At 44.3% G+C, this 19387-nt stretch overlaps 1 protein-coding gene across 1 annotated transcript in view; it reads left to right on the plus strand.

Annotated features, from left to right (window-relative positions):
* Nucleotides 1–19387, plus strand: part of RNF20 (ring finger protein 20) — a 1863764-nt gene that overhangs the window by 67483 nt on the left and 1776894 nt on the right. The window contains exon 4 of the mRNA XM_044084026.1: nucleotides 13604–13754. Coding sequence (XP_043939961.1) covers nucleotides 13604–13754 — 151 coding nt within the window. The remainder of the gene's footprint in view (nucleotides 1–13603; nucleotides 13755–19387) is intronic.

Consider the following 19387-nt stretch of genomic DNA (forward strand, 5'->3'; position numbering starts at 1 on the left):
AGTCACTGTTTAGATCATGACCATGTTCACTGATTTCCACACCCAACCATCTCCCCCACCCAAGGAACACACAGTGAATATCTTTCCTACATCTACAGTCACAGTACTAATGACAGAGGTGGGAGGGTTCACAGCCCCCACGCTCATGGATGACACTGCTCAAGATACAGACATAATTACAAATGCACTCTATAAGCACCTACAAAAATCTAAGGGTCGTGCCATCAATGGTAAAACAGGACTCGCTACTCTTACACAAGGACACCAGTCTGCTGAACCCCTGCATTATACAGGCTATATAACAGAAGTAGGACGGTAGTCCAGAACAGCAAATCCCAAGGCATTCAGACATCCGTGACCAGTATTAGCAAGACACTTATGTTACTCATGTAATCATCCAAGGCTGACATCCACAGGTAAATAGGCATGGTTTTGGAAGATGACCACAAAGGCTTCTTTGGCTATGTCAAGGATCTAAGCAGTAACACACAGATTTGCACTGTGTTGGTGCAATATTGCACTGAATTTACTGACCCTACTGATATCACCAACACACTTGATGCATTCGGTGCAAGCTTCACCCCCTACAGGGCCCACAACAAATACCCAAAACATCCAGTATCCCAGAGATCTGAGACGTACAGGTGGTAATGGCCCTTTCAAACGGCATGACAGAGCATCAATAGAGGCAGATGGTGTCCCAGACTACATCCTGCAGACACTACAAGGCAACATGACCCCCCCCACCTAATATAGCAATTCAACATCAGCCTCTACACAGGCTACATGGCCATTCAGTGGTGCATGGCAACAGCTATTCCACTCCACAAAGGTGGTGACGCAACTGACCATGGTAACTACCACCCCATAAGGTTGAGCAGCCTGATTTGCACGGCTATGGAGCACATCCTCATGTCACTCATTAACATAGACAATGGTAGCCTCCAGACACTTGACCCAACCCAGGTCAGCTTGATTGAGTGCAGATCAGGCCTACTGACCTGTTTGACATCTTAGTCACCTAGACTTTAACTGTGGGGTGTGGTAGTTCACACATGCTACCTGGACCTCGCCAAGGGTTTTGACACCATTCCCCACTCCGGTATTTCTGCACTCACCAGCCAGTACATACATCCATACATCACAGGTGTGTTTGCCAACAGGCTTACACACACAACCCACATGGTAAGCCTAGCAGCCTCCAGGTCCAACTCTTGACCAGTCACAACTGGTGTCCCACAGGACTCTGTCCTGGGACCCCTACTGTTTGCCATATACTTCTCAGAGGTATGGGCTAACACATGTGGACTACAGCAGACCATGTTTGGCAATTACTGCAAACTGGGAGCCATAAATGACAGTCCAGCTGTCACATATGTCCTTCAAGGGGCCTCACATAGACCAACACAGGGTGTCAGTCATGGCCTCCAGCTAAAGGCCACATACTGCATGGACATTCCATTTTGAGAAACTACACACACACATATTAACACATGAGTGGTAGACACTAATTCAGACGACATAATGGATATGTGGGGATTACATTAGATAGTGATCTCTCCTTTGACAATCACATGTGCGAAGTAGTTAGGACATCCATCTATGTAGGCCATCTGATTACTTAAGGGTTCGCATCTAAACAGACTGAGGTTATTGTGCCCCTGTACTAATCACTCATCAATCCCATAATCAAGTATGATAACCCATTTTGGATGTACATCAGAAGACACATCCAACAGCTGGAAGGGCCACGAACGTACCTCGCCAAGAGGATTAATTCCCTCAGACATGTTTCCTATGCTGCCAGACTACATAAACTCTTGCATTACTCAGTGGCATCTCATTTATTCAGAGATGATATTTGCTGGTCATCAAAGCAGTGTCCAAGTCAGGCTTAATGGATAAGCTCCACCTATGGGAATCCAGGTCACAGTGAGCTACACACTGTAATGAGCTACACCTTGCACCAACCGTAATTGGAAGATGCTGGAGTGACAGATTCCTGTCACGGGTACTCCCCATGCTTTGGAACTACCTCCCTCATTGCATTATACAGAGCCCCTCACTAACACTTCAGGGAATCCTTGCAGAGTGGATGGAGAACAGGGGATACACCCCAGGGATCCTGCAATTGGCTCCCCTCCACAGAGGGACAGTTAGTTAATTAATGGGGTGGTGACAGCAGACACATTTTGGCTAGGCTTGTGAATGGCCTCTGGCAGTTGGGCAAGTACCTAGCTATGTACCTATGAACCTATACATACAGTATCGACACATACTGATAGCTTAATTTACTGTTCAGGTATTGACTTACCTTGTGCCAATGGCAGTTGTGTGTACAATAGTTGAGGGCTGCCTATGTAGGATTCGCACAGTAGACCACCTATACATGACGATTTACCGGTGGTCGTGTGTGTGTGCCATCCATGTTTACTGTGTGTGCAGGTGGAGAATGTCAGTCCATAGGTGCCTACACTGTCAGTGTGTGTGCTATAAGTTCCCTCTTTGGCAATGGCATACTGGGCACTCCTCAGTCTGCCTACTTGGGCTGGCACAGGGTGTTTGTGGCCTGAGTCCCTCTGTGCCTGTGGGTCCCTTGGCAATGGTGGTGGGCTGTGAGGATGTTCACCATTCTGCCCTGCTGCAGCTGTTTCTGCAGAATCCACAGAATCATATTGTGTAGCATGGCACATACTATGAAGATGTGGGCATACATGCTTTGCTTGGAGAGTACTTCAAGGCTCCACCAGATATGTCCAAGCAATGGAACCGTGATTTCAGTATCCCAAACACACGCTCTATGATGATTCTGGTTTGTGCGTGTGCCTCATTATGGCGTTCTTGCATGGGTGTGTGTGCATTTCTGATGGGAGTAATCATCCACGGTTCCAGTGCATAGCCAGCATCCCCCACAGGGTGGCCATATGGGATGTCCCCCCTGGCAAATACCTGATACAGCTGTGAGGCTTGCCAGATGTGGGAGTCGTGATAGTTTCCAGGGCTGCCAGCACATACATCCATGATAATGCCCTGGGCATTGCACATGACCTGGCAGTTGATGGAGGGGTATCCCTTGCGGTTTATGTAGCGCCTACCCTGCTCACCTGGTGGTGAATTGATGTGTATGCGCGTGCAGTCTATTGCACCTAGTACCTCCGGGTAGTCTGCCACACTGTGGAAGAGATGCATATTGCTGGCCAACTCCTCGTGCGTTTGAGGGAAGTATATGCGCTCATTGGCATGTAGTAACATGTCATCCAGGAACTGGTGGAGTACCCTGGATGCTGATGCCTGTGAGATCCCCATGATACCCCAGTTGGCCTTTGAAAGGTACCTTCTCAAGCTTACACATACCTTCGTGTCCACTTGGATGGGTTCCCCTCTGTTATTTCTGGCTCTGAGGCATGGCCGGCACAGCTCAACAAGTTGTTGTATGGTGTCCCTGTCCACCATGTAACGTTCTACTCTCTCCAGATCATGTAGACCCTGGCAGGTTACCCTGGATCTGAACACTCTCTTCTCCGGTGCCTGAGATGGTTGTCAGCATCATCCTCCACACCACCTTCAGTCTCCAACACTTGCTGGTGAATCAAAGCTGTGGCAGCCCCTAACATGTGTATATTAAAAGTTCCCCGTCTGTATACACCAGTGGTGCAGATTGTCTGGAAATATAAAAGTGTGTGTGTGTGAGGTGTTTTCACACGTTATACTATTGTTCTATGGATGCTGCTGGTGTAATTGGGTGTGTATGTGCAATTCCAGCTGCAGGGTATCTTAATTAAGGGTTTTACAGCAAGCCAGCATGTAAAACGCTACTGCCAATTATTAGCGGACCGGAGTTCTGCTGTGGCGACCACTAACCGGGAAAAGCCGAAAGACGCAAACAGCAGGTACTGCTATTGTGGGGCCTTTGGTGTTGAATTACACTTGGCTGCCATGATTAATCTGTTGCCCTTTACTTCACTTTTCAACCCGATACCCCTCCCATTGTCAGACATGCATCCAGCTGCCAGCTTTCTTGTTTTGTACTTTTAAAACGTAAAAAACACAGTTCCTAAGCACAATGCCCAGCACAAAAGGCACTAGCAAACACGTCAGGTAATCCAAGAATTTTATTGCAAAACAAAGTTGAGCGCTTTCATCACAACGTGACTTCTTCAGAACAATGATTTACACTCTTCCAAATACTTTTATAGAGCCACTTCATCACATGACACAAAACTAATCACACCTGACTACCATTCAAATAAAATATTGCTTCGTTGCCTTGTAAAGTGCTGCAAAACTCACTGACACAATATACCCCCTGCACTACATTTGTATTGCAATGCATATATTATATCACATTTAATAAAACACATTGCTAAAAAAATATACTTGATTTTTTTAAAAAAATACTTGTTTTTTTTTAAAAAAACTTGTTAAAAACCAAATGTACATGTTTAATTAATACAAAAGTACTTATGCTTCAATCATCATTGGAAAAAACACACACACATTTCTAAGACACTTAATATAAAATTCTCAACTGTTAGTAAATAGCTTCCCCTACTAACAAATTCTCCTACCTGAGCCTACCCCATATTATCCAATACGGGTTTGATAGATATGTGGTCATTAATCCCCGGATGCTCGGAAGCATTTAGCTTAATTTGCCACTTGACCTCCCTATCACTGACTTTCTTTTTTATATCTCCCCCTCTTGCGTTTTCTTGGATATGCTCAAGTATGCCAAATTTGAACTTAGAACATTTTTGATTATCTCTCAAATGTTTCCACAGGGCATTGTTTTCATCTTTTTTCCTTATACTATAATAATGATCGTATATTCTATTACGTAGGCATCTATTAGTCATGCCAACGTAAAAACCTGGACAGTTGGAACACATGGCTAAATATACTAAGTTCTTAGTCCTGCAATTTCCCCTCTGAAAACAGATTTTAGTTTTGTTAAAATTTTGTAAAGTCGCAGTTTCATCCTCACATATGTATTGACATTGCTGACAGGTGCCACACCTACTGGTTCCCTTGCTTGTCTTACTTAATTTATTATTATCCTTCCTTTCCAAAAGACCTTTCAAATTGTAACCATTCTTATAGACAAAGCAGGGCTCGTTCCCCACTACTCTCAAGACATCACTGTCAGCATGCAACACTTTCCAATTTCGCTGTAAAATTTCCTTAATACCTCCACTGTATTCAGAATGTTGTATAACACAAGCCCTTTTAAATTTACAACTGTCAACTTCATGACTAGCTCCCTGGCCACCACCCTCATACACAGTACCTTGTTTGTTCCCCAGTAGGGGCTTATACTTATTTCCCCACTCTCTGGTGACGTATTCACTAACGTCCTCAATCATCTTTTCGGGGTACCCCCTCTCCCTGAAAAATTGCTTCACCTTATACATTTCCTCCCCAACCTCATTCTCTTGGGACGTCATCCGAGCCACCCTAACACATTGCCCTTTTATTATGTTCCTTTTTTGGGCCATAGGGTGACTACTAGAATAATGTAAGTATGAATTGCTGAACGTTTCTTTTCTATATATATTAGATTTGAACCTCCCATCATCGATCGTAATCCTAACATCCAGGTATGGTATAGTAACCTTGTCCTTATTAATAGTAAATTTAAAGTTCTCACTACATGTATTCAAATACGCACAAAATTCAGCCAACTCCTCGCTATTACCCTTCCATAATACAAAAATATCGTCCAAAAATCTTAGGTAACATGCGATGTACCTATACCATTTAGATTTGAAGACGTATTCTTTTTCCCAATCATATACCACCAAATTCGCAAAAATAGGGGCACACGCTGCCCCCATAGCGACTCCCTTGGTCTGCTGGTGGTATTCCCCCTCAAAATAAATATAATTGTGCGCCAATACTGTCTCCATAAATTCCAACAAGAGTAAACTTTTTTCATTGGATGTTACCCCCAAACAATTCATACTTTCATGAAACCTATGAAGGCCCTCCTCCTTGAGTATATTTGAAAAAAGGTCTATGACATCAATAGTCACTAGCCATTGAACCCCTGTCAACAATTCAGGTTGTAATCTACTGAGAAAGTCCCAAGAGTCATATACCAAATGTGGTATTTTCCGCAATGCTGGTTTAAGCCATTTATCAATTACCCTTCCCATAGGGAAGGTTTTCGCCCGACTCTCTGAGATGATTGGCCTAAAAGGAGGATCTTGTATGCTCTTATGGACCTTGGGGATACCTACAATTGTACCTATTATTGGGTGTTCAATCTTCAAAAATTTATATAGTTCATTACTAATCCTTTCTTCCACTAAGAGATCTTCCAACATAATGTCCACTTTGTGATACCCAATATTTACTTCATTTCTAGATGATACCTTGTATTTACCAGAGTTTAACAACAGTTCCATGATTTTGTTTTTATAATCACTAAAATAGTATAGGACTACCCCACCTCCCTTGTCCGGTTTCATAATCCGGATTCTGTTGTCACCCTGCATTTCTTTCAATATTTTATGTTCTTCACATGTCAAGTTAAATCTTGATCCCACATTTCTGTGCTTACTGTATTTATACAGGTCATTAATCACCAATTTCTCATACACCTCCAATATACCATTCAGGTGGGGTGTATATGTACTCCTGGTATTAAACTCTTTGGGTACATATGTGGTACCGTCGAACTTAACACTTAAGTTCAGTTTTCTAATGTACTTCTTAACATCTAATATACAATCAACTAAATTAAACGTCCCTTCGGGTATGAATTTCATCCCCTTAGAGAACAATGTAAAGTGTTCTTTCTTCAATACCACATCAGTGTAGTTGTATATGTGCTTAGGAACTGTGTTTTTTACGTTTTATTGGTGGACTGTTCCTAGTATCGTTTTTTCCTTGTTTTGTACTTTCCCAAACCAGGGTTGTGTTGCAAAATGTGTTGTGTAGTTGATCTACTGCAAGTTTGCTTTGTTCTGCTGTGACAGTTCTCTTTTCTTTGCAGAACAGTACCTCCCCTTTCCTGTTCTGCAGGCAGCTGCTAGCAGCCTTGTTAGCTGTTGTCAGTGGCCCACTGTGGGTTCCTAGGTGTTAATTGCTCATTTGTACTCCAATTAACCATGCTGCAGCATTTCGTTATTTTCTTCCCATATCCTTCCTCTTTCAGCGCTGGTTCGTGCCGCACACAGCCGTTTACCTGGTTTCGAGCGCATTTTCATCCACGTTCACATGCACATTTGGTTACCTTTTGTGCTCTCAGCTAAGCAAAGCTATGGCTACTTCAGCACATCCCTATCCTGCGGCTTTTCTTGGCAACAGGCAAACTGGATTAGCAATGCTCCAATGTGCTTACACCTCTGTGTTGTACTGCTACGCTGTGAGGTACTTCCTTACGCCGGCAGAGATTTTATGATTCAGTATTACTTGTCTCATTTGCATGGCATTGAATACTAATTTCTAGTTACCGTGCAGAACACTGCCACAGCCTCTTAGCAACCCTTGCGTCATGGTGTGGTGTAGCATGCATGCCATTGACTATTATGGAGAATTCATGAAATGTTACATTGCAGTTTTATTACATATAAATCTATTTTCATTGTGATCCCGTTTGCGCACCACTGCACTGCGATGTATATGTTGTGCATGTTTTTTTTATGCCAATGGCTATATATTTAGCCATTGACATATATTAACAGTATAATACGCAAGTTTGGTCCACTGTCATGGCTCTGATTTTATGTTTGAAAAAATGTAAACTGTTATTTTCGGACTACATTTCTGCATGCTTACGCTACGCCTGCACCACTTCCTGAATTGCTATATACCTTCATTTGCTGCTGCGCATGGGATAATTAGCATACATGCGCCGGGAGCTGTGCGGCCTTGGCATACACAGGTAGTGCACGTGGAAACAGCTCGTACCTGAATGGTTCGGCGGCCATGTTTGGTGTTAGATCACTGACGCTACGCCTGGCGCAAGCTTCATGAATCCCGGGGAATGTCTTGTTTTTATTTATTAAACAGTTCCACGTTTATATATATATATCTGATTACTGAGTTAGTTATACTCTGCCTTCGTCTGCTCTGCTGTTTCTGCTTTCTACTTGGACTGCTTTTTGGATTTATTCTCTACAGTGGGGCGTTTGTACCCCGGAGGTGCCTCATTTTATTTAGTAAATATTCTGCATTGCAAAAGAGCATTACAGGAGGGAAGATTTGTTTCACAAGATTTTTTCTTTTATTGATTATAACCAGCTAGGATGTTCTTCGTGTTTCAATGTTGCAATCATTACATTTGGGTAATCTGCTGGCAGGTTGCCCTCAGTCGGCCTGAATTCCAAAGTCTTGGGTCTTGCCATCGGTTGCTGTCTTCTCTTCCATGACGTCAGGTCATCAGGGGTATAAAACATGCAGCAAACGCCATTTTCTTTAGTCTTTCTTGCCGTGCGGTGTCTGAAGCAGAAGCATTTCGCAAGTGTCGGTCGGCCGACTACTGAAATATTCGAGTTTGAGTTTCAGATCCGAAGTCTTCACTAAAGCAAAGTACCCCGTTAGCGAAACTTTTTTTCTTGCTTTTTACCGATGTCAGAAAAAGTTAATTGTATTACTTGTGGGAAGCCAATACCTCATAAGGGTTTCCATTATACTGTATTCCTTGCCTACGCCCTGATCACAACATGCCTGGTTGTCTGTTTTGTGCTAGATTTAACCAACGCACTATTAAGCGTCGGCATATTTTTGCATCAAAGTATTTTGGAAACCGATTTAAAAACCCAGAAATGTTGTCTGATAGCAATCAGACTACCGGAGTACATAAAAAACCCAAAGAAAAGGACAGAGAAAGGCAGTCGAGATCCAAAACAGACGACGAAGCTTCTCCTGAGCCAGTCGCCAGTTCACCGGTACTCAATGAGGTGCTTTCGCAGCCCCTGATACCCGCTACCTTCGAGTCGCAGGCCTCTACCGACACCCATATGGAGTCCGGCATGCCGCAAGATACTCAAGGTATTGGACCGACGGATGTAAATCCCTCTGATGGGTACGGAGCCGCTGAGCAGACTCCGGCTTCTGAGGGTGTATTCAGACCTCAACATTTGTATATCAAACCGACAGCTGCAAAACCAAAGACAAAAGCAACTTCTAAAACTAAAAAACTGACGCATGAGCCACATGCACAGGCCTCTATGCCTAAAAAGCAGATTATGCCTGGTTAAAGGAACTATTTGCCTGATCATGTTGAAGCTAAATTGCTAGATGCACCTTTACAGCATGATTCTCTTTGGTATTAAGGTAGAAGAGGTTTTAAAGAAAATGGAAGACAAAGCTAAGTCTATGCAAACTTTTAAAGACTTCTTACAAGTACAGCCACCAAGATTCTGTAGACACTGGCCTACAAAAAAATTGGTCCTTTCCTGTGTCAGACTGCTCAGAGGGGCAAATCCAGACACCTTAAAGTGTTCCAGATACCAGGCGTAAGATTCCTACAGGTCAACGCAATGGGGTGCTTCAACCTCCAAATCTGGAGGAGATAAAGCGCAAACCTGCAGAAAAGAATCCCAATGACTTCCCTATGCTTACACCAAGCACTTGGCAGCACCCATAGGGGGAAAGTTAGTGCTTTTTGCTCAAAATTGGCAGTTAATAACCCAGGACAAGTAGGTACTAAGTATAGCATCACAGGGATGCAGATTCCATTTCCACACTCTGCCAATGGCAAATGATTGGCCAGATCTGCCAAAAAAAATCAATGGGCAGAGACTCGAACAGGTTATGTCCTTGGATATGGGGGCCATTCAGCCAGTACCAGAACACGAAAAAGAAAAGGTTTACTGTTCTTGGTACCCAAAAAGGACAAGGCCTGGTGGCCAATACTGGGTTTATTGATTTTGAACACATACCTGGACATTCCAAAATTAAAAATGCTGACTTTGCAGCAGCTTCTGCCCATGCTGGACAAGAAAGCTTGGCTGGTGACTAGACCTAAAAGAGGCAGACCTGCATGTCCCAGTAAGACAATCGTGCAGAAGATACCTCAGATTCAAGGCTGGCTTAATGCATTACCAATTCTCTGCATTGCCGTTTGGCTTATCTACTGCGCCCAGGGTCTTTACAAAGTGTCTGGCACCAGTAGTTGCATTTTGCAGGCTAAGAAATATACAAATATATCCTTACTTAGACAACTGTCTCATTCAAACAGAGAACAAGGACATTCTTCTTCAACACCTGGTGTTTGTGAAAAGGCTTCTAACATGCCTAGGGTACACAAACGAAAAGAAATCACAACTGGTACCCTCTCAAAAGATAACATTCCTAGGTGCAAGCTTGAATACAACTGCCCAGATGGCTTATCTCCCGTCAGACAAGCAAAGGCAACTGACTGCTTACTTCAAACTGATGGCAACAAAAACCCAGTTATCTGCAAGACAAATTCTGCAAGCTCTGGGCTGCATGGCATCCTGCATCCTACTGATTCCATATGTAAGACTGCATATGAGGAAACTTCAGTGGTACCTGAAGTTGACTGAGTCAACATTCTCAGTCTGGAAGCAATGATTCCTCTCATTCCCTGCCTTCAACAGGAGTTTCTATGGTAGGCAAAGGCATGTCACCAAAACTTGGGATGGGCCTCCACCCCCACCCCCCCTGCCAGCCAAACCTTAACAGATACCTCTGATTATGCCTGGGGGCCCACATGGCAGAAAGATGCATTCAGGGCATATGGTTCCCAAAACAAATGCATCTACATATCAACCAGAAAGAGATGCTAGCTGTTCAGAATGCCCTAACAGCCTTCAAGGACTTACTTCATCCAGGAAAACTACTGATAAAGACTGACAACACCACAGTCATGTGGTATATAAGCAAGCAAGGGGGCACACACTCATACCCTCTTTGCAGATTAGCCATGGCACTGTGGGACACAGCTTTGACCTACCAAATACATCTTCAAGCTCAATTCCTGCCAGGAAAACAAAATACACTGGCAGACGAACAAAATACACTGGCAGACGATTTAAGCAGAAACCTTGTGGATCCTCACGAGTGAAAACTAAATCCACAAGTCTTGAGCATAACAGAGAAATGGGGGAGCCCAGACATAGATCTTTTTGCCTCTCCTCAAAATTATCACTTGAAAAGATTCTGCGCAAGGACTTATCACAGACAAGCATGGAAAGTGGACGCCCTATCCTTCAGTTGGAAAAACCTATCCGTTTACGCCTTTCTTCCTCTGCCTCTTCTCCCCAAGGTCCTCCTAAAAGTCAGATAAGAGAAACCAAAATAATTGCCCCGGACTGGCCCCACAAGTACTGGTGCCGAATCCGAAGGAACTTGTCTCGATACCCATCTGGGACCTTACCTCAAAGACCTTAACTGCTGTCCCAGCAAAACAATCAGATCCTGCACAATCAACTACAGACACTGAACCTGGCAGCATGGCTGATCATGTAGTTATACAAACAACAACTCTCAGTAAAGCTGTGATGGATGTCATTTTGGAAGCCAGAAGGCCTGGTAATAGAAAATCTTATGCTGACAAATGGAAGAGATTCTGTGCTTGGAATCAAGCACAAGGAACTGATACAGCAGAACCAAATATTCCTCAGATACTACAATACTTAACTGAGATGCTTGACAAAGGCCTATTTTTCTCATCAATTAAAATCCATGCCTCTGCCATTTTGGCTCATTACAATACACATCCACCAATCTTTTCTCATCCTTTACTAAAGCAGTATCTTAGAGGAGCCAAAAATTTAAGGCCTCCTAGAAGATTACCATTACCTGCATGGGACCTCAGTTATGTGTTGGAAAAGCTCACCCTGCCTCCATTTGAACCAGCTGCTACCACTGATATAAAGTTCTTATGGAAAACAGCTCTGCTACTAGCAATTACTTTAGCAAGAAAAGTTTCAGAGCTACAGGCCCTCATGGCTGTAGAGCCTTTTATCATATTTTACCCAGACAGGGTGACTCTGAGGACAAATCCTACTTTTATGCCTAAGGTGGTTTCCAGTGTGGCTCTTAAGACAATTCATCTGCCAACCTTTTATCCAAATCCACAGAACAAGGGGGAGGAATTCTGCATTCCTTGGACGTACACAGGCAGCTAAGATTCTACTTGAGCAGGACTAAAGCTCTAAGAAAAACTGAGCAATTACTAGTGTCATATGCTGCAGGATCAGAAGGAAAGGCCATTTCAAAGCATCCAATTTCAAAGTGGATAAGCCACTGCATCCGTTTCTGCTATCTGCACCATGGTAAACCTGTGCCCAAGGGCATTGGGTCTCATTCCACCAGAGCTGCTGCTACTTAAGCAGCCTTTCTCAGAGGAGTACCAACCAAAGACATTGTAGAGGCTGCTACTTGGAGTTCTGTTCACACCTTTACAAAGCATTCTCATTTGCCTCTCTAAGTCCAGGGCAGGCTTTGCCACTGCAGTGCTGAAGGGCCTTATAGCCGCACCTAATGCTGTTTGGCTCCAGCCTCCCAACCATAGCTTTGGGATTCTACCCAAATGTAATGACTGCAACAGTGAAACACGAAGAACATAGTATAGTTGTGTACACTTACCATAAATGTAGATATTAGTGTATTCACTGTTGCATTGTAATTTGTTGGCAGGTTGCCCTCAGTTGGCCTGAATTCCAAAGTCTTGGGTCCTACGTTGGTTGCTGTCTTCTCTTCCAAGATGTCAGGTCGTCAGGGGTATAAAACATGCAGCCGACACCATTTTCTTTAGTTTTTTCTTGCCCCTGATGTCAGGTACCCCCAAAAAGGTAGCAAAATTAAATATATATAGAAAAACTAAAGAAAATGGTGTCAGCTGCATGTTTTATACCCCTGACGACCTGACTTCCTGGAAGAGAAGACTGCAACCAACGCAGGACCCAAGACTTCGGAATTCAGGCCGACTGAGGGCAACCTGCCAGCAGATTACCCAAATGTAATGACTGCAACAGTGAATACACTCTAACATCTACATTTATGGTAAGTGTACACAACTGTACTTTACTTGTAATCTCATGAAAGTTCAGTGCACTGGACAAGGAGATTACATCACAAGAAGTGTTCAGTGACAAGGGTTAACATTCACAGGTAAGACTATAAGGGAGTATTGTTATAAAGGAAGTTTGTTATGGCTGTAAAACACTACCTTCTGGAAAAGTTACTCATTAAAATTGTGTACCTTACTTTACAGGACAGTTTTACAAGTGAAAGAAAAGCTCCTACCACAGAGAAGGTTTGACTGTATTGAGGAGCTAACTGTCTTTTGCAGGATAGTTGTATTCATAAGGAAATATTGTGCAGACAGCTGAGAAACAGTGTAGTTTTCTTCACATAGAAAATTTAGTATTGTAGCAGAGTGCACTCCATGAGGTTATGCAAAAGGGCACTTCCATGTAATCAACACAAATGGTTAGCTTAAGAATGATGGTGGAGAGTGACAACCATTTCATACACTTCAATGAGTTTAATTGCACTTCATATAGTCTTCATTACTATCTGACTTAACTAAGACTGCTAAAGAGTCTTTTGTCTTATTGCACTGCTAGTTGTATAGGTAGAGATGACTGGCATGTAATTGCATCTTTTTTATTTTTCTTGACAGTTTGATGAGAATAATCGAATCATCCTGAAGCGATACAATTTGGATGAGGAAACCTGGGACCTTCTGTGTGAGCCGAAGGCAGCCCTTGTTGTCTCAGAACCAGAGCCAGACTCTGACAGCAACCAAGAACGCAAAGATTTGAAGGATGCAGGTCAGACAGTGCGAGACTCTAGATAATTATCTCTTGCTAATACTATGGTGGTGTGTGTTAATTGGTAATAAAGAAGGTAAACATAATTGAGTATATTTTTGTGCGTGTGTGTGTGCTTGTGCACGTGTGTGTGCGCTTGTGCGCGTGTGTGTGCGCTTGTGCGCGTGTGTGTTTTGTGTGTGTGTGATGTCCTTCAAGAATGCAACTGCAGTCCTTACATATGGGTTGTCCTGCCTCAGGCAGCCCTCGGTCGGCCGGATTCCAAAGTCTGGGTCCGGCGTCGGCTGATGTCGCTTCCTCCCCGACGTCAGAGCGGCTGGGGTATAAAAGCATCAACCGACGCCATCTTCGTCAGTCTTTCTTGCCGCGCGGTGCCTGAAGCAGAAGCAGTTTGCAAGTGCCGGTCGGTCAGCTCCTGTGTTTTACGTATCCGAAGTCATCAAAAAGCTAAGTACCCGCTAGAACCTTTTCTTGCCTCAGCCGATGTCAGAAAAAACTGAAAAAGTTAATAACTGTTTGTCTTGTGGTAAACAAATACCTCATAAGGACTTCCATTCTTACTGCCTCCCCTGCCTTGGCTCAGACCACGACGTCTCGGCCTGTGCTGCCTGTGCTCGCTTCAATAAGCGCACTCTCAGACGCCGGGCAGAGTTTGCTGAAGACTTCTTTGGTGATAAATACTCTTTTATAACATGCCGTCGGAAAAACCGACACCACATATTTCCAAAAAAACGGAAAGACCGGGACTGACCTTCTTGGCCCGCGACTTCCACCGACACCACGCCAAAAACTACCGCGAGTGCATCGGTCTCTTCTGAGGCGGTTGTTCTGCCGCTCCGGACCGACGACACCGCTTTACCGATCACTCCGGCCCCGGAGCCTGCGCCGGTGCCGGTTGTTGATTTTTCCCCCAGAAACTGAAGCCCAGGATTTGCCTGAGACCATACCCATGGACAAGGTGACGCCAGCACGTGGGGCAGCTAGGCCCCCTATGTCTATGTCTATCAAGGCCTACACACGTGCTAAGGCTGCCAGCCAGGCTAAGTCTCACCCTCCTAAAGCTTTGCCTCAAATTATGACTTTAGCTGCAGATTTAATTTCCTTAATCAGAGGCTCTCAGGCCCATCCTGACAGAGGTTCAGCCACCTTCTGACAAAAGGCCCAGGGTTGAGCATACAGACACCTTTTCTTCAGATGAAGCCTCTGGTGACTCTGATCACTCAGATACCCAGGAAGAGTCCTTCCAGGTCTACGAGGATTCTGATGCGGAGGACTCTATTCCTTCTGCCTCTCCTCCTGAGGATATTTCTTTTGGGGAAATTCTCCACTCCATGAGAGAGCATTTTCAGTGGCAAGGTCAGGAATTCTCTGACTCCAGGAAGTGGCTTCGTACCTTCCTTAAGCTTCCCCAACACAGGCCTTTAGCTATCCCTCCAGTGTTAGATGTACTGGATGATGTGTACTCAGATTAGAGTGCTTCTCCTGACTCTCTCCCCCCTGCTCCTGTCAAGCCGGACAGATACTACAGGGTTCCTGAAACTCACAAACATTTATTTAAGGCCCATTCTGTTGATCTAGAAAAAATTTCCCAGGGGCCCAAAGGGGTGGCCACATCCACGGCCAAAAATCCTTTGCCCTCAGACAGGGAAGCTAGGTCCCTGGAGAGGTGGGGCAAAAAAGTTTATACCTCAACCACACTTGCCATGAGAGCCCTTAATTGCCTTTTTCATATGTTTCAGTATCAGGATTTCTTGATGGATGATTTGCAGAAAAAGTTAACCTCTCCTGAGCCTTTAGAAAGAAAGGCCTTGCAGGATTTGGTCCATAACACTCAGCAGGTTAGCAATCATTTTCTTCAGTGTGGTTATGATGCATTGGAAGCTTCATGTATGGCAGCTATGACAGGGGCAGTCATTCAGACATGCATGGTTGAAAGAACAGGCATTGCCAGATCATGTTAAAGTAAAGCTTCTAGATGCACCTCTGGAAAAACACAAGCTATTTGGTGCTAATGCTCAGGATGTGTTGAAATCAATTGAGGAAAAGGCTAAATCAGTGCAAACAGTCAAGGATTTCCTCCAGGTTCAGCCACCAAGGTTCAGCAGGAATTGGCCTTCTAAGAATTGGTCCTTTCCAGACACTGACAAGTTTCAAAGGGGAAAAAACAGGCGTACCCGAGGAAGAGGGCAATGCAGAGGCCCCTACAGAGGACGCCAATGGCAACCGACTAATCAGAGAGGTGGCGCAGGGGCATCCCCTGCTCCACAGGGACAATCACAATGACTTGACTTTGACACCGCCGACCAAAGCTCAAAGAGAAGCACCTTTAGGCGGAAAATTATCCTTATTTTCAAAAAATTGGCACATTTTAACAAAGGATAAATGGATTCTGGACATAATAGACCAAGGCTACAGGTTCCACTTCAGTACTTTACCAACAAGACAAGGCATGCCAAACCTGCCACAAAATCAAAGGGCAGAGGCATTCAAACAAGTTTCAAAGCTGATAAAAATCAAAGCAATAGAAAAGGTTCCTCCTCAGGAACAAGGCCAGGGATTTTACTCAAGACTGTTCCTTGTTCCAAGAAAAGAAAAGCAATGGAGACCTATACTGGACTTATCCGCTCTAAACTCTTTTCTCATTGTACCAAAATTCAAAATGCTGACGCTACAGCAACTCCTTCCCATGCTGGGCAAAGGGGTCTTGGATGGTTACTCTGGGCCTCAAAGAGGCATACCTGCATGTCCCAATCAGACAGTTGCAGAAGATACCTCAGATTTCTTGCAGGGTCAGAGCATTATCAATTCTCAGCATTGCCTTTTGGCTTATCTACTGCGCCCAGAGTATTCATGAAATGCCTGGCATCAGTAATTGCACACTGCAGACTCCAGGGGATATAAATATACCCTTACCTGGACGACTGCCTTATACAAGCGGACAGCAAGCAAGCCTTGACAAAAAACTTGAATTATGTCATTTACTTACTACAGGCTTTGGGATACACAGTCAACTTACAAAAATCAAGACTACTGCCATCCCAACAAATAATTTTTCTAGGAGCCAAACTAGACACAGAATCACAAATGGCTTACCTCACAGAAGAGAAGCAAGAACAATTACCACATTACTTCAAAAGCCTAGCAAAGCTCACCCAGATGACTGCAAGGAAAATCCTGCAGGCCCTGGGTTTCATGGCATCTTGCATTCTACTGATTCCACTGGCAAGACTACACATGAGAAAACTGCAATGGTACCTAAAAAGTCTATGGTCTCAACACAGCCACAACTTAGAAGCAATTATCCCCCTCATCCCATGTCTAAAAAGGGAATTTTTGTGGTGGGCCCAAGCAAGCCAGTCAAAGGTATGCCTTTCAACAAACCTCAAACAAGCCAAACCATTACAACGGACGCCTCAGACCATGGATGGGGGGCGCACATGGAAGGCAGATGCATTCAAGGGCAGTGGACCCCCCAGGAAGTACATCTACACATCAATCAAAAAGAGATGTTAGTAATTCATGCAATCGAGACCTTCAGAAAATATCTTCAACAAGGCCATCTGCTGATAGACAGACAACACCACTGTTATGTGGTACATAAACAAGCAGGGAGGTACTCATTCTTACCCCCTTCGCAGACTAACAATGACTCTTTGGGAAAAGTCCCTGAAACTGAACATACAGCTGCAATCCCAGTTTGTTCCAGGCAGGGACAATGTTCTGGCGGACAGTCTAAGCAGAAACATCCTGGACCCACACGAATGGATGTTGCATCCAGACATTTTTCCTCAAATAACTCGTGCATGGGGGAGCCCGGACGTAGATCTCTTTGCCTCCCACCTCAACCATCATCTGAAAAAGTTCTGCTCGAGGACACACCATCCACAAGCCTGGAGAATAGATGCTCTCTCATTCAGCTGGAACTCTCTAACAATCTATGCATTCCCACCTCTACCATTAATGACCAAGGTGTTACTAAAGATCAAAGCAGAGCAACCGAAAGGCATCTTAATAGCTCCAGATTGGCCAAGACAGCACTGGTATCCATTACTAAGGAGCATAACTTGCACCAACCCGTGGCCCCTGCCTCAATGGCCTCTACTCTTGACTCAGCACAATTACAGGACGGTTCATCCCAACCTGCAAACTCTGCAGCTGACAGCCTGGAGGGTTCCATGATTTCTACCCATATCTCTCTCTTTCCAAGGAAGTTCAACAAATATTATTGGAAGTACGCAGACCTTCCACCAGAAAGACTTATTCAGCCAAATGGAGGAGATTCAACATCTGGAATGCCAACAAGGGACAGGATGCATCAGTAATGAGCATCCCACAGATACTGGAATACTTGGCAGAAATGCATAATGGACTTTCCTATTCTTCCATAAAAATACACGCTTCAGCAATTTCAGCATCATACAACACTGATCCTCCTGTGTTTTCACATCCTTTAAGACAATTTCTAAGAGGGATAAAGAATATCAAGCCTCCCAGAAAACCACCAGTGCCTGCATGGGACCTTAACTTCGTGTTGGAAAAATTAACTCTTACTCCTTTTGAACCAGCAGCATCTTCAGAATTGCAATTCCTTTCCTGGAAAACAGTTTTTCTGTTGGCAATTACCTCAGCAAGAAGAGTTTCGGAGATACAGGCCCTCATGGCAGTACCTCCATTTCTCATTTTTCATCAGGACAGGGTTTCTTTAAGAACCAAACCTTCTTTTATGCCAAAAGTGATATCCAGGGTGTCTCTAAATCAAGCAATTCACCTGCCCACCTTCTTCCCCAATCCTCAAAATAAAGGGGAAAAGCTGCTGCACACTTTGGACATACACAGACAACTACGCTACTACTTGGACAGAACAAAGGCCAACAAAGTCTGACCAACTATTTGTAGTATACGCTCCTGGAGTGCAAGGAAAGGCAATTTCCAAACAAACAATTTCAAAATGGATTGGACATTGCATCAGATTCTGTTATTCTTTCCATGGAAAGGGTGTGCCAGCCAATATCAGGCCACACTCCACCAGAGCTACAGCCACCTCCACAGCCTTCTAAGAGGGTGGCTACAAAGGACATTCTAGAAGCTGCTACATGGAGCTCCGTGCATACATTTTCCAAGCACTACCACCTGCCTTTATATTCCAGATCCCGAGCAGGCTTTGCTTCGGCAGTCCTGCAGGGCATTATAGCTACACCATCCTTATCTTAGAGCCTACCACCCCAGCTTGGCTATGGTATTCAACCCATATGTAAGGACTGCAGTTGCATTCTTGAAGGACATAGTACAGTTTTGTACCTACCATAAATGTAGATGTCCAATAGATATGCAACTGCAGTCAGGTTTTCCCTCCCTCCTACCCCTCTGTGTATTGGGTCCACTTGCCTCCTTTTATTCTTAGCTGGGGATATCTGTTATGGTGTATCTGTTTATTGCTATTGTGTTTGTCTGGAATTTTTATCCAGTTCTAAATTTAGCCTTCCTTGGAGGGCACCTGGCATCTGGGGCAAGAAACACTGAGGAAGATGGCGTCGGTTGATGCTTTTATACCCCAGCCGCTCTGACGTCGGGGAGGAGGCGACATCAGCTGACGCCGGACCCAGACTTTGGAATCCGGCCGACCGAGGGCTGCC

The sequence above is a fragment of the Protopterus annectens genome, chromosome 9.part0 (genome assembly GCF_019279795.1).
Source record: "Protopterus annectens isolate FY-2018-M chromosome 9.part0, PAN1.0, whole genome shotgun sequence".
In the NCBI taxonomy this organism is placed as follows: Eukaryota; Metazoa; Chordata; order Ceratodontiformes; family Protopteridae; genus Protopterus; species Protopterus annectens.